The sequence below is a fragment of the Argopecten irradians genome, chromosome 5 (genome assembly GCF_041381155.1).
Source record: "Argopecten irradians isolate NY chromosome 5, Ai_NY, whole genome shotgun sequence".
Lineage (NCBI taxonomy): Eukaryota > Metazoa > Mollusca > Bivalvia > Pectinida > Pectinidae > Argopecten > Argopecten irradians.
In genome coordinates this window covers 13,877,638-13,893,829 of record NC_091138.1, presented here as the reverse complement: position 1 = coordinate 13,893,829, position 16,192 = coordinate 13,877,638, and the positions used below count along the sequence as shown (strand labels likewise).

The 16,192-nt window shown below is 34.8% G+C and overlaps 2 protein-coding genes across 4 annotated transcripts in view; one reads left to right on the top strand and one right to left on the bottom strand.

Moving 5' to 3' along the window:
* The first annotated feature begins 411 nt into the window (after nucleotides 1–411).
* LOC138322934 (geranylgeranyl pyrophosphate synthase-like) lies at nucleotides 412–9,495 on the top strand. Its single transcript, XM_069267181.1, has 12 exons — nucleotides 412–584; nucleotides 2,261–2,325; nucleotides 2,672–2,740; nucleotides 3,120–3,205; nucleotides 3,365–3,411; nucleotides 3,795–3,911; nucleotides 4,056–4,157; nucleotides 4,498–4,558; nucleotides 4,829–4,907; nucleotides 5,180–5,282; nucleotides 5,567–5,681; nucleotides 6,060–9,495. Exons 2-12 carry the CDS (start codon nucleotides 2,290–2,292, stop codon nucleotides 6,148–6,150), a joined length of 906 nt encoding a protein of 301 aa, XP_069123282.1. The 5' UTR covers nucleotides 412–584; nucleotides 2,261–2,289; the 3' UTR covers nucleotides 6,151–9,495.
* LOC138322932 (set1/Ash2 histone methyltransferase complex subunit ASH2-like) overlaps nucleotides 9,469–16,192 on the bottom strand; it is a 48,277-nt gene continuing 41,553 nt past the window's right edge. For all 3 annotated transcript variants that reach the window (XM_069267174.1, XM_069267175.1, XM_069267176.1), the window contains exons 15-18: nucleotides 13,328–13,420; nucleotides 11,739–11,837; nucleotides 11,322–11,384; nucleotides 9,469–10,891 (exon numbers count right to left, since the gene is read on the bottom strand). In XM_069267174.1, coding sequence (XP_069123275.1) covers nucleotides 10,799–10,891; nucleotides 11,322–11,384; nucleotides 11,739–11,837; nucleotides 13,328–13,420 — 348 coding nt within the window. In that variant the 3' untranslated portion in view covers nucleotides 9,469–10,798. The remainder of the gene's footprint in view (nucleotides 10,892–11,321; nucleotides 11,385–11,738; nucleotides 11,838–13,327; nucleotides 13,421–16,192) is intronic.

The window sequence follows — 16,192 nt, the reverse complement described above, 5'->3', positions numbered from 1 at the left end:
CCTGTGCTTCAATACGCAGATTTGACATTTTACAGCATGAAATTGGCGACAAAATGCAGCAAAAACTTCTTCAAATCCTTAATCCATTCAGTATATCTGGTTCTAATTAAATTAACCATAGGACACTGAATGAACCAGAAATGAAATACATTTGTAAATGGTTGGCCAAAGGGCAATAACTCTTCTTAGATATGTGGTTTGAAATACCAAAATATGCATAAAACAAAAATGATATTTAGTAATCCTAATTTTCATCAGTAAATAGTTTAAAAAATAGATGCACAACCAAACTCCTACTTTATGACTTGATTAATAGCTGACAGATTAAAAATTCCCGGAAAAAAAATAGATATTGTTGGTTCCTTTGCCGGTAAATTATAATCTTCATCGTGGTCATTGAGACGCTTAAAATTGTAAACAGTCGTGGCTAATCACACCCAGGCATTTGTCATCCGCTTTTTATAGACATGTATAATAAGTACTGAATTTATAAATATACCTCACAATCATAGAGTCAGTGATAGTCTGTTTATGCTGTCTCTGATATAAAGGAATTTCCTGCATACAACACAGTAGTCCTACGAGTAAGTATGATTCCGCTGTCACCCAAAAACCGCCGGCTTGTGGACTTACCGGTAAAATTAAAAGCAAATAATGTTTACATTACCTAAACATGAAAAATGTATTTGATTCTGGTTGGGAAAATCAAATTTTCGGGTTACTTTTAACACAATTATAACTGTTTTACACTCAAAATGTCCTAGTTTTTAGGTTTTTATCTTTTTATTGTATTTGTTGATATAGCTACTGTTGTAGCGGAAAAGATATTCAGAAGGTGATATCTTTTCCGCTACAACAGTAGCTATTGTTGATAGTACATGTAACCAGGTAGGCCTATTATGGTTGCTTAACTAGCTTTATTTAAGACATTGTATTAGAAGATCAAATGACAAGATATTTGCAATGGTCTTGTTGGACCATCTGTAACTAGATGAATTGTTACATCTACTGTACAGAAGCTTAATTGACATATTGGAGAGTCCTTTCATGGACTCCCATATGTTACTGATGTAACAGGAGAGAATAAAATTTAGCGGCCAGACTGAGGTTCATATAGTACCCAGGATCTCTGAAAACTAGCTGTACCGACTGAACTACATGTACCCGGTCACGTACTGATGATTGACCCAGTCCAATTCCACTACACTTGCTAAATTTTCTTTTCCACAATCAATGGTTTTAATATGGAATTTAAGACAAAACTTCAGAAGAGCGCAGCTACAGGAGAAACCAATTGTAAACACAGTTAGAATTATAATCTCAGCACAAGATCGTTTAAACTTGTAGTCTGATCATTGGATCTTTTAAATGTAATTCTTCAACACTGTTGATGGATGTTTTGTGGTTAGCAACATATCGACAATCGTCATATACAGGACAGAAAGAAATACATTCAACTTGAATAGCTTCAATCTTGTTTTCTCTCAAAGGTAGATAACTTGGCAACATAAAAATGTGCAAGAATAGTTGTTGTCATCTTTGGCAACAAGATTCATGACGTCATGGCTGACAGTGTTGCGCTCAACAACATGCAGACTATATCATTTTGACCATTTTGTTTATCCTGATGACACATTTCATTTATAGAGAAAATTTCAAATCTTGTTGTGCTGATAACGAGAATTAAAACATAGCTGTCTGCATGGAGGCGCAACACTTTTCCCAGGGGACACGATTTCAAAGTCCATGGGTATATTGGATTGTATTGGAATCTATATGCTCACACACATGTTATGGTCACTAGAGCTTTGCTCTATGCAACAGATATAGAGAGCTGCGCACTTAATATGAGGCAGTATCCAGTACATTTTTTCTAGTTAAAAGTTGGCTGTGATACCGCATAAATTTGGTTAAGCATAATAATGATTATGATATTGATCAAAAATACCCACTAGAATTGCTATAATAGAGAAAATTCTGCACAATGTAAGTGGCCTAACTTGTATTTGATAATATTTTTTTGAAAAATTTTAGGTTTATTGACTAGATTGGATAGGTTCTATCCTCGTAACACAGATACCCACTTTAATTGATAAAGCATCCACCTAATCTCCCTCCTTTCCTGTTAACTTCAGTTATATGTTAATCAGATTCACTATTGAGTAGAGACATACATAAATGTATATGTAATCATATTCCTTATAAAAATGAGCAGAATTACCTTTACTAGGTTCTATATTTTTAACTTAATTTTTTTCAGCTGCAGGTGCTTTCATTAAATAAACTAAGATGTCGTCCCAATCATTTGAACAAACAACAGAGCAAGTAAGTAGCAAATCTTTGAATGTTGAAAATTACCTGTTATACATTTCATGTTATTTTAATGATTTGATAACTTTGTCCTATGTTTTGATATTTATATGTTTTATAATGGTTCTTATTACTAGAACATTTCTAAAACAGTTATGTTCCTCTAGTCTTTGTCATATATGTCCATAAATTCATAACTTTGTCATTTCAAATCTTGGGTTTTTAGAATAAAAAGTATATTTTTATAAGAGGGAAGAAAAGTAAAATGCTGAAAATTTGTAACTGTTAACATGCACTCAAATCAACTGATCAGTTTTTTACATGTATTCATCTAGCAAATTATGATTCCTTCTTTTATTAGGTGTTATTGGAACCATACAAATACATTTGTCAAATTCCTGGTAAAAAAGTAAGGGGCAAACTTGCAGAGGTAAGTAGTCACATCAGATTATCTTCCTTTCATTAGGTGTATCAGCCATCTAACTTAGTGTTATAAAGTCGTCTATTCTACCATTAACGAAATGTGTTTCAGTAAATGGTCTGTCCTTATAATCAGTTACATTGACATGTACAGCATAAGATATCAAGAGACTTTGGTAATTTATGAAGAGTCTGTGTTAATTGGTTGCTGCATGACCAGTATTGACATGATTTTGCTAACTGTTATACCATGATACATTTGAGTTGACCCCTATTGCAAGCCATTAATAAAATCATAAAGTTTAATTGGCCATATTTGTATGTTTTATAGATTATTAATATAATGGCTTGGTGATTGAAAAAAAAATTATTCTTTCATTTCTTTGTAGGCATTCAACCACTGGCTCAACATACCACCAGAAAAGCTAGCAATTATAGGGGAGGCAACCCAGATGTTACACAATGCTAGTTTATTGTGAGTATCCATCATATTTGTTATAGAAATAATGATTCATTGCTGTCTGATTTTAAACTAAAATCTTGTAACAAATATTTTTTCTATATTATATACAAAAAGTGACATGAAATACTACCATTTGATTTTATTTGTTCATATATTTTATTTTGATTTCAGAATAGATGATATAGAAGATAGTTCAAAATTAAGACGAGGCATTCCAGGTAGGTTGCTATAAAAGTATTTTGAAAATCAATAATTTTATGTCCCCTTTCTTTCTGAATTACCTCATTCCTTAATATGGAATGTGGAGGCTAGGCGTAGTACTAAAATATATTTCCATCTGTGTTGTCTAAGTGGTTAATGTGTCCCGAAAGCCCATCACTTCCTTTCTCCTCTGGGTTGTAAGTACAAAACCCATGTGAGGCAGTCGTTACTTGCCAGGTACTGACTCTAGGTTAGTGGGTTTTTTTTTTCAACCTACAAAACCATAACATCGTTCTATGAGTAAATGACCCTGCTATAGAACATTTAACAAAATGAACCAAAGCTACATATAATTTGTAGATTATGTACATATGGACCTGTTTGACTTTCATCTTTTCAGTTGCACACAGTATATACGGTGTACCACACACCATCAACTCTGCTAACTATGTATACTTCCTGGGACTACAGAAAGTGTTAAAACTGGAGCATCCAGAGGCAACCAAAGTCTTCACAGGTAAAGTAGAATAATTTGGTTGATCATTAATTTGTTAGGTCTCAAGTTCTTAACCAGTATTTGGGTGATTTGCCAGGCATTTCCAAGTCCAATTTAATATGTCTAAGGCTAAGTTTTTATCTTTTTCCTCGTATTTGTCCACAGAACAACTGTTGGAGCTCCACCGTGGACAGGGCATGGATATATACTGGAGGGACGCCATCATCTGTCCCACGGAGGATGAGTACAAAGCCATGGTCACTAAAAGTAGGTAGTGTGTAAACTATCTATTTCTAATATCAGAAGATAACATTTAAATTTATCGCCCATTGGGTAATTTTCATATAAAGATTAATTTCCCCGTTAATGGTAATAGGAAAATAACAAAGTTATTGCATCATATCTGGTAATAGGATTTTAGTGGTATACCTAATATATGTATTTGTTTTCTGATCAAAATAAACATATTATATTATTAAAAAGATGTATCATTATACCTTCTATGTTATGTAAAATACCGAGAATTATCTCCCCTTTTCTGGTAATATTTCATGTGTCATACTTGCTTCAGCAGAAAGTACTAAATGACATATTTGTTATGTTACAGAGACTGGTGGACTATTTGGCCTGGCAGTCCGACTGATGCAGCTGTTTAGTGAGAACAAGAGGTATGGTGCTGTGATTCAGGAATATGTTTGACTATCTCAAATGTTTCTTTACCTCATCTACACAGAATACATTTATTTCATGCTTTTTAATGCATGTTAGATATGATAAAACCAAAGTTTAGTTTAGCTTAAGAACTATTCAAAAATGTATCAGGTTAACTTCTCTCTGCTTCAATTCTCAATTTGGAAGGTGGATGTTTGATGAACAGTGGACAATGCAATTGGTCAAGATATCAAATAATGGAAATAATGATTATTTTCATTTTACAGTGACCTCAAACCAGTATTAGACGTGTTGGGACTTTACTTCCAAATCAGAGACGATTATGCTAATCTGATATCCAAAGAGGTAAGTCTTAAAGGATGATCACTCCTGTCTTGTATTTGGTTATGTAATGTGTGCTAGATTTACAATCATAAAGTCATTCTAATCATGTACCAGAGTCACAGAATATCCTGGGCGTCCTTGCAATATACTGCATAGTAAAACATTGAAAGCTAAAATCTTGTAAATTTTGTGAAAATTGATGTTTGGTTCACCTGATTGTCTTGTTACTTCTTTGGGGAAACAAACATGATTTTTATATCATTTGAGAAATGTTATGTTTGTTCAAATTACAGTATGAAGCAAATAAAAGTTACTGTGAGGATCTGACGGAGGGTAAATTCTCATTCCCGATCATCCATGGGATCCGATCTAGTCCAGACAACAACCAAGTCCTCAGTATCCTTACTGCACTCAACTGTGGTTAATAATGAACTTTATGTGAAATTCTTAGTAGTTAATGCTGGAAATCATTCAAATTCACACCAGTAGTTCATATTACCACTACCAATCAAACATGATTTTGTCTGTCATAGTCTTTAGTTTGCTAATATTTACAATTTTGATAAATTATATTAAACATGCCAAAATGTAAACACTTGCTTTGATGTTCATTGTATACCTATGTTTTAATTTATAGTAATAAGACTTCATCTAAATTGCATTTCCTTGACCAATATAAGGCATATTACGACAGAAAACAACTGACAATGATGTAAAGAAATACTGTGTGGAGGTTTTAGAAAAGTTAGGATCTTTTGTTTACACCAGAACGGTACTTGAAGAACTAGAAGCAAGGTAAAAATCCTGTGATATATTTTTATATTTGAGAAGTAACCAATCAGTCTCCCAAAAAGAACTAGAAAAATAGTTGTATTTTCTTCTGCAGTTTTTCTGTAGCATTCTGTCTTTGGAACTCCATACTTTTGTAATTCTCAGTACATATAACAAGTCTGTTAAGACTGTGACAAACACTTATCCATTTTGGTAATATTGCATAACCTTTTTTTGTCTCAATTTTTTGTGTTAGAGAAGAAATCTTGATATTTCAAACTCATATACCCCAAAAAATAAGATATTGTAGTGATCATGATGGCATCAGTTGGTAATATTAAGGCTAAGAAATGATTGTTGTAATATGTTATTAGAGTGATAACTAATGGCTATATGTTTCAGACTGCTGAACCTGATAGAAGATCAGGGTGGGAACCCTATACTGGTTAGTCTGGTTAATGAACTGAGGAAGGTGTATAGAAACGGACAATGAGCAAATCTATAGACATGAAATAGTGGACTTGTGCAATCTCAGTGTATATCTGTAATGTATGTGTCTGATGCTGAGTATCTAGCCTGCGTGTACTGTAGGAAGCAGACTGTGTTTATCTGTAATGTATGTGTCTGATGCTGAGTATCTAGCCTGCATGTACTGTAGGAAGCAGACTGTGTTTATCTGTAATGTATGTGTCTGATGCTGAGTATCTAGCCTGCGTGTGCTGTAGGAAGCAGACTAAGTGATGACACTACAAAGTGTATCTATTCCTGTGTATAGGACAAAGTAATATCAATTATATTATTGAAATATTTGGTATGGGGCCAATGTTTGAACAATACTCTTATCCTGTCACAAAGGATACAGATATTTAGCTGAAATCTGTTAATTTCATATTGAAATCTAGAAATAATGAGATCATGCACTGAATTATAATAGGAAGTACATGTATTACCTTTGCATGCAATATTTAGCCATCTTCTATAAAACACTGATACTGATATCTGCTATACTCATTTAAAATAGTTAAATCTAAAGAGAATTCATACTTGAAAAGAGTTTGTCAACTGAAACTAGAACACTGACACGTCAGAAAGGGCCCCGCTATGTGTCTGACGTGCTTAAGTGGAAAAGTAGTATTTTGACAACGAATTCTTCCGTGTTAGCTATATGTTGCTAATAAATAATTAATGTCAACATTAATTGGGAAACTGATGATGGTACATTATTATAATTCTTTGGAAAAAGTCTTCCAAGTATTTAACTTGAATCCTGATTCCAAGCTAACATTACATTAAGAGCATACAATTAACTCAAATAAATTTGACCTTACCTTGACTTAGTAACCTTGGCCCATGACCTTACCTTTGGACAGTCAACTCCTTGTTTAATTCTGAACAACTTTGCATCATAATGTTATAACAAAATGTTTATCAGTTAAGAGCAACAACATTGTGATTTTTTTAATGTTAAAATCCAAGATGGCCGATTTTTTAATTTAATTTCAGCCTGAAAAATTACCAAGCAGATCTAGGATGGATGGGGAATCATCATGTAAAATATGGGGAAAATACTCCACTCCCTTCCATCATTAATGTGCAAAAGAAAAAAAACGGACAGACGGACGGACGGACAACCTGATTACTATAGGGCACCCGCATCTCGATGCGGGGCCCTAATAAGGTTTTTAATATCAATTCTAAAACAATTTGCTCAAGTGTCCAAGATATTGGACTATAGAAGATATATGTTAATACTAAAAAGTTAACATTTCCCTGGTTAAGTATGAAACTGGACTGGGATTTCCCTCTTTCTGTATGCAGCTCGACTGGGATAACCCTCTTTCTGTATGAAACTGGACTGGGATTTCCCTCTTTCTGTATGCAGCACGACTGGGATAACCCTCTTTCTGTATGAAACTGGACTGGGATTTCCCTCTTTCTGTATGAAAATCAAATGGGATATCCCTCTTTCTGTATGCAGCTCGACTGGGATAACCCTCTTTCTGTATGAAACTGGACTGGGATTTCCCTCTTTCTGTATGAAACTAGACTGGATTTCCCTCTTTCTGTATGAAAATCGAGTGGGATTTCCCTCTTTCTGTATGCAGTTCGACTGGGATTTCCCTCTTTCTGTATGAAACTTGACTGGGATTTCCCTCTTTCTGTATGCAGCTCGACTGGGATTTCCCTCTTTCTGTATGAAACTGGACTGGATTTCCCTATTTCTGTATGAAACTCGACTGGGATTTTCCTCTTTCGGTATGCAATTCGACTGGGATTTCCCTCTTTCTTTACGAAACTCAGCTAGGATTGACGCTGACAGACCATCAATCTCTGTTCTCTGGATGAAATCATTGTCTTGCTCCTGAAAAGCAGCTGTTCAAAAGCTATCTTGTAGACTAGAACAGAACAATTAGTAGATTCACCATTCATACAATTGAGATTTTTTATTGTCTTTCAGCTAAATAAGTATTATCCGTGTTATTAATGAAGAAAAACCTTGCTTTGTGGCTGTGTGTATTGACAAAAATGTATGAAAGTTTTAAACAAGTATTTTTTACTGATCTCCTTTGTGATTTTGTTCGTTTCACCTTTTACAAAATACTTCATACAATTTTATTCATACAATCATTTGTAAACATGAGGAGTGAAGTTAAACTTTTATGTATGGTGATACAGATGGCAGTACTTGTACTGTGTTGTATAGTTATGTCTGAAGGTCAATTCTGGTCTGTGTATGACAAAAGACGTTAGTATAGACACTGTAGGAAGGTAAAATAACATGAGTTGTCTCCCTCTGATTTGAGTTTTGCTGTGCGCATGCGTGACAATATGTCTATGCCTTAAAGGGACATGAACCTTAAATAAGTTGTTCTGTATGCTTAGGTATGGTTTTCAGATGTTTATTGAATATTTTATTACAATGATTAGTAATCTAAAACGACAGGAAAATGTGGGGAATACCTTCCTCAAAAATGATAAAAATAGACCGTCATATTCTATTTTTGGAACACAAAACGACAGCTGGCCGAAAGCGAGGTTATAATGAACAACAAACTTGCTGACATGACAAGGAATAGTTGTTTTCCACATTTTAAGATTATTTTCTAATTTACGATGGTTGACAAATGAAGTTTAAGCCTTATTTGTTATTTGTTTGTATTTAGCCTAAGAATTATAAGTCAAAAGTCAAACGAGACTTATCATTCGACAGGGCACCGCGAAGTGAGGTTCCTGACTTATTGCACATATGTACATCACGCAAGTATAAAGTGGGGAGTTGCTCCCGTCTCTTGCATTTCATTGATCCATTTATATTTACCTACTTTCCAAATCGCACACGTAACTGACTCTTGACGTACACTGTTTTCTATCAGAATTCGTTTGTGTTCGCTTCACCTACGTTTTTGACCTAACATTTTGTTTACATTTGTGCAGTGCATTGTGGGAGGTCACTAAAGTTCAACACTACTATACTATCGTTACAAAATTCGACCAGGCCGGTTCAAAATACAGAAAGATGGAATTTCCATTATAATCATTTTATTTGACACATTTGCACAATAACTGATATATATTACTTAGTAAGGTATCTGATACGTCTTAACTATGTATTTTACTCAAATTTACATGGTTTATTGAGGTTCATGTCCCTTTAACTATAATGGCCGTTAGCTTGTTAAAACGTCACATTAGCATCAGTATCTAAGTGTTGAATGTGCTTTTTGACATTCAGAATGTTAATGGTGTGACAAAGAGCAAATGCTTGTGAACAAATTCTTCCAAATGCCAATAATAATTCTACAATATACAATTATCAATAAATTCATGACATTTACTATTCAATGGTTTGTTTTTGAATTACATACTTGGAGTGTTTTAAGTTGGTAGTCATCTTAACAACATTTGTATAGTTGTATTTCCACTTCACTATGATGCTCTATGACAAGCTGCATTGCAAGAATATATCGTCGGGAAGTGGAATTACAAGTTCAATTTAATTAGGTAACTATAAAGTAACTACATGTGTATATAAAGTAGAACTAGAAGAAAAGTTTGGTTTGTTTGAGTTATTCCCCTTTATGTTTCATGCCAAAAAGCTTGTTCTGTAGTACCATGGGAGGAAATGTCACTGATGGAACATTTCCGACTTCACTCTTATAAATTCCTCGGGAAAACTTAGAAATCATTAAAGCTGATAGTTCAGAATTGAAATATCAACATGAGATAAAAAAAATTCTGAAGTTTGAATTTTCTGAAATATTATTTGGATGTTCTAAAACCCAATTTATAAATCTTTGTGAATAATAACCACCTCATTTTAAACAGTATCACAGGAAATTAGTTTTGATACAAGTATTTACTGATGGGCTTTCTTTATATTGTAATACAAGTTTCTTTGATAAAGTCCTTACATAAAACTGCATATACACAATCTCAATTTATACTTTCATAAAAAGCTAGTACATTATTTACATATGATATGTACTAACATACATACATTCTATCTTGTCCTTCCACACTAATCATGCACAAAGAATGATTTGAGTGACATATTAAGGATGACCACAAATCTTGTCACACACAAAATACAACATGATTATACTACAAAAACAACTACTGAACACAGACTATTTAAAATAGGCATCCTGATCCCCCATCAGTACATTATTATTACAGAAGCAGTATGATTACTATTGGATAATTTGGCCCAAGAAAATTGGAGTTACTCCATAGAAACTTTGTGAAAATGTCATTATCGATAACTGAATTGTTCTTTTTTCTAATGTAATACAAAACAATATCTAAATGCAAAAAGGCCAATAACTCTTCATCAATACCTACTGGTTAGGTATATATAAAGTTAGGTCATTGTAACAATGAATATTAAGTAGGGATTGAGGATTACATGTTGGTAAAGCCCTCGCTTCTTCCATGATATAGTAAGAATCACTAATGTTTAATTGAATAATTTTGTTCAATCTCTTGAAATCCTTAAACTTCTAACACCTCTCTGTGGAATGGTTGATCAGTTTATGGACGTCCTCACATTTTTGTTTAATGTTTATTTTAATGGCACAGAATTCTGCTGTTCTACATGTTGTATTCCTCACTTTAGTTTCAGACACTTTGTTCCCCTTTCCTTAGAACTCTGGTAGTTTGCCTTCATTTTCCACATGGTACAATATATCAGCTAGAGCATATTCTATCATTGTCTGTGAAGCAGCATCAGACATCTGAAATACAGCATCATACTGAATGGTAAACAACCTGCAAGATTTTTTCTATAACCTTGTTGAACAAGGGTTCTATATCTGTCAACGCCAAAATGACTGAATCGAGACATTATCATAGACATTTTTAAATTCCACCACTAATTGAGAAAATATATCAGGTAGGGTCTTTTTCTTGAAATGAATACATGAGTAAGATATGATCTGTGTTAACATTATTTGGCTTATTACCACCATAGAAACTTCACCAGTTAACAATGTTCTGACAACATAGTTTATTGTTCTCTATTATTAGGATTACATTTTAGGAAATCAGAAATACTAGTGTTCCAAGGAAGTAAACTCGGACTGATACTGTTAGCAAGTCATTTCCTGTTGGGATGGATTTTAGCATAAAAACAATATCAAATTCCATACAAACACTGATACTTACTGGCTTAAAACCTTTAAGGCCCTGTGGTGCACACTTAAAATCAGGTCCAAAGTTTACAGTTACCTAGAGTGAAATAAGGAAATTTACTTATATCGGTTTGTGTAAATCTACCGATATGATTTGATAAAAATGATGACACTATATCAGACACTTACAACCAAATAGGGAAATCCCTGAAGCTTTTCTTTTTTATAAAATTAGTTTCTAGGGTAATCCGATACACATTTACAACTGTACCTACTTATATTATGAGAAACGAGGGTTAAAACATATTGCACAAATAAAGCTTTTCTTTAGCTTTTCAATGAGATGTAAGAGCATTTTTATGCATTGAGATATAAAGGTAATTTTTTATATAAAGCTTTACCTTTGCGTTTTTATACAGCAAAATAAAAGGGAGATTCTATAAAGCTTTACCTTGGCGTTTTTATACAGAGAGATACAAGGGTAGTACCAGCCCTCGTATACATCCTCAAAAGCAATCCCCTGGGACACTCCGTTCTTGTACATAATCATCTGAAAAACCATCAAAACAATCAAAATACAGATCCTTATTATCACTACATTTGATAAGAGGATCTGACAGCATCTCATTAGAGGTCATGTCCAGGTGACATTTGGAAATGGCCAATCAATTTGCTATCATCAGAATCTTGAATGTGATTTTCTGCGGATGAGATAGTTTGAAAAAACTGTCAGAATTATTTTCATGTATGTAGTCATCTGGCCCTAAGAGCACACCAAAGCTAATCGTATATGTAAAATGTTACGAAATGACGTTTTCAATTGATGTAGTAATGTGTAGAAAATACATGTGATCTGAAATACAGGTGGTATAAAGGTCATCCGAACATGACCCCTTATAGGATGTTGTCAGATCCTCTATTGAACGTAGTGGTTATAAGGATCTGTATTTTAATCAGATTGCCATCAAAACACATTCAATAAAGTATATTGTAAACTACTGTAAACATACATACTTTAGTGCAAAGTTAATTTTGAACAGGTTAAGTGCAATGATGAGTTAGCACAATGATCATATTGGCTGTATATAAACAATATACTGAAATACAATTTTGCTTACGCGAAAAGTGCTAAAACGAGAAATCATAAAACATGTATGTTAAAAGTATTTTTTATCCTTCTCCCTTTACATTCATAGCTATAAATGTTTACAATTCATAAAGTCCTCTCTTGTTACTAAAAATCTGGCACAGAAATGGAAACATTCCAATTAAATTGTACAGTATTATGTAAAGTAATGATTGTCATGAAAATACCTTAACTCGGTACATATTATGTGATTATGATTTATCTAGCTATAAATGTATAATGATGTGCATTGGGAATCCTTCCATACATCTTCCTGTTCCACTGTTTACAAGATATCAATAACAAACATCAATAGGACCTTATTGTATCAGCTTACCTGATTTATTGTACATACATGTTTGATTACTCATAAGCAGATTAAGAGCCACACAGTCCAATTAGGTGTCTGGGCATCTGTCAAGTCTGCACACGGATGCAGTGAAGCTCCTATGACTCACAGATATTAGATCTTACAACCATTATGGCCAGTTTTACCTGATATTCCTAGTTCTGTTAAGACATTTCAGGACTATCCCTTTCTATATGCCAAATTCAATATATCAGGAAGCATCTTCTGTATTTAAATTAAGTCTTAAATTAAACAACACAGAGACATTGATTACGCTGCTTCAGGTGTATTCAAATTACCTGTTTTCTTCATTAATTACTTGCTTTACCTTTGCAATCACCTCCCATACCTGAATCAATCACAACCTATTTGCCTTCTTCATTAATTACCTATCTTTCCAATAAATTGCATGCTTTACCCATGTCAATACCAATCATAGCTAAATAATGATTACCTGTGATAATACCTGAATCAATCATCACTCCCAATGATTACCTAAGATACCTTTGTGATAACCTGCATACCTGTGTGATTACCCATCCTACCTGTATTGACCATCACTCACCTGACTCCCCCGTATAGGTTTTAGACTCTTCTCTGTTTCTGTTACTTGATCTTTTTCCTCATAGTACAGATGACTCTTAAACTTCACCAACGGCTGCAGAGTAAAAACCATTAATGATCTCAACAGATATTGCATGATTCAAAACATTCCGAGATGTGAGGAGTTCATCACATTACATACTAGACAGCTGTACCATCAGACTTCAAATCTGGTCATGTGTTTTTGAGAACATTCAGCTGATTTCTTATATTGATATCAAGAAGTATAATTAACTTTTGAATATGGTAGTTCTAGATATAAGTTATGGTGTAATTTGCTAGTTTTTTTTTAGAAGGAAAGTTATTTCCAAATAATGAATAAATTACACACAAAGTTTCACAGAAAATTTAAGTATTAGTATATAGTTTATTGATTTTGCCATTCAAATGACGCTTTATCAGACAAGAGGCCCAGAGGGCCTGTATCGCTCACCTGGTTTTTTTTTTAGTAATTATCACAAGACTCTGACAATTAGAAAAATAAGCAACATTGACTTCCAAAGTTTAATTTTGAATCACAACCATACAATGATGCTATTGATACCATACAAATATGCTATCCAATACATAGGTTCAGAGACAAAGTAATTTATATGAAAGTAGTAGCCTAATTGACCTTTTTGACCTCGCATCTACATGTATTGCCGTCTAAGGCCCCGGGGGTCAGCCCTATCATTTGTACAATTTCAAATCCCAACCCTATAAGGATGCTACCATTGCATTATAAGTGCTCTTCCATTCTTAGTTACAGAGAAGAAGTCGTTTATATGGAAATAGCTAAATTAACCCCTTTTGACCCCACCCTTCAGGCCCCAGGGGGGGTCAGCCCAATCATTTGCAAAATTTTGAATCCAAACCCTATAAGGATGTAACCATTGCATTATGAGCGTAATCCCATGTTAAGTTGCAGAGAAAAAGTCATTTATATGGAAATTGACCCCTTTTGACCCCGCCCCTCAGGCCCCCGGGGGTCAGCCCTATCATTTGCACAATTTGGAATCCCCACCCTATAAGAATGCTACCATTGCATTATGGGTGCTATACCATGCTTAGTTGCAGAGAAAAAGTCATTTATATGGAAATAGCCAAATTGACCCCTTTTGACCCCGCCCCTCAGGCCCCCAGGGGGTCAGCCCTATCATTTGCACAATTTTGAATCCCCACACTATAAGGATGCTACCATTGCATTATGGGTGCTATACCATGCTTAGGTTCAGAGAAGAAGTCATTTATATGGAAATAGCCAAATTGGCCCCTTTTGACCCCCGCCCCTCAGGCCCCCTTGGGGTCAGCCCCATCATTTGTACAATTTTGAATCCCAACCCTATAACGATACTACCATTGCATTATGAGTGCTATCCCATGCTTAGTTTCAGAGAAGAAGTCGTTTATATGGAAATAGCCAAATTGACCCCTTTTGACCCCGCCCCTCAGGCCCCCTGGGGGTCAGCCCCATCATTTGTACAATTTTGAATCCCAACCCTATAACGATACTACCATTGCATTATGAGTGCTATCTCTTGCTTAGTTTCAGAGAAGAAGTCGTTTTATGGAAATAGCCAAATTGGCCCCATTTGACCCCGCCCCTCAGTTCCCCGGGGGGTCAGCCCCATCATTTGTACAATTTTGAATCCCCAACCTATTAGGATGCTACCATTGCATTATGGGTGCTATCCCATGCTTGGTTTCAGAGAAGAAGTCGTTTATATGGAAATAGCCAAATTGACCCCTTTTGGCCCCGCCCCTCAGGCCCCCGGGGGATCAGCCCCATCATTTGTACAATTTTCAGTTAGTAGCCCATAAGGATGCTACCAGTCAAATTTTGTTGAAATCCGACCAGCGGTTATGGAGAAGAAGTCGATTGTTGACGGACGCCGGACGCCGGACGACGGACGCCGGACGCTGCGGTATCCCATAAGCTCACCTCGGTCCTTCGGACCAGGTGAGCTTTATCAGATAAAATAAGACAAATATACACTGACATTCTAATATAAGTCTGTTGCAATATCAAAGCCAAGGTGGGGCATCCATCCCCCTATGGCCAATTACTGGCCATAGGGGGATGGATTTACTCTCTGTAAAACAACATATCAGAAGATGGTTAACTCATACATCCCTGGAATCTTGGAATAAACCCTTCCAGTGTTTGAATTAGAATAGTTCATTTGTATCTGCAGGGTTGGTTGAATCAATCCATGACCAACTGACCAACATTTGCAGACACACAGCCACACAGAGGTGAAGGATTCAGACAACTAAATTGTGATTCTTATCTCTCAGATTCCTGATAAATATTTGTAGTCTGTAATTGGTCTGCTGTGATGGATAGCATCTGGTAGCCACCTAGTTAGAAGTGGACTACTCACTTGACCAAGCATCTGTAAGCCATACACTTCACTTATAGATTAATTCAAGGACCAGACAAACTGCAAATGCATATGTACAATTATATGTTTAAAACACATTTTTAATAGAAATCAGTCAAAAAATATGTGAACTGGTTGAGTCAGCTAAAGAAACTCAATGCTTCATGTTGAAATTATAATGGCCTAGTTTGTATTCCTTCTTTAACAACAGTTATATAATATGTACATGTAACTGTACATACAAATAAAAGAGTATATGTTGGATCAGAAAACGAGCTTATATTAAAGTTAATGTATTGTATTATTACTTTTTATTGCTCTTGTGTTTCCCCAGCTTTTCATTTTGATATGGAGGTGGGATACAATACAACGATAACATCAATATAAATCTTAATCATCCTGTTTAACTGGATGCATACATCATGCCAAGAGCAGTGTGAAAGTTAAGCGGGGAAGCCAAT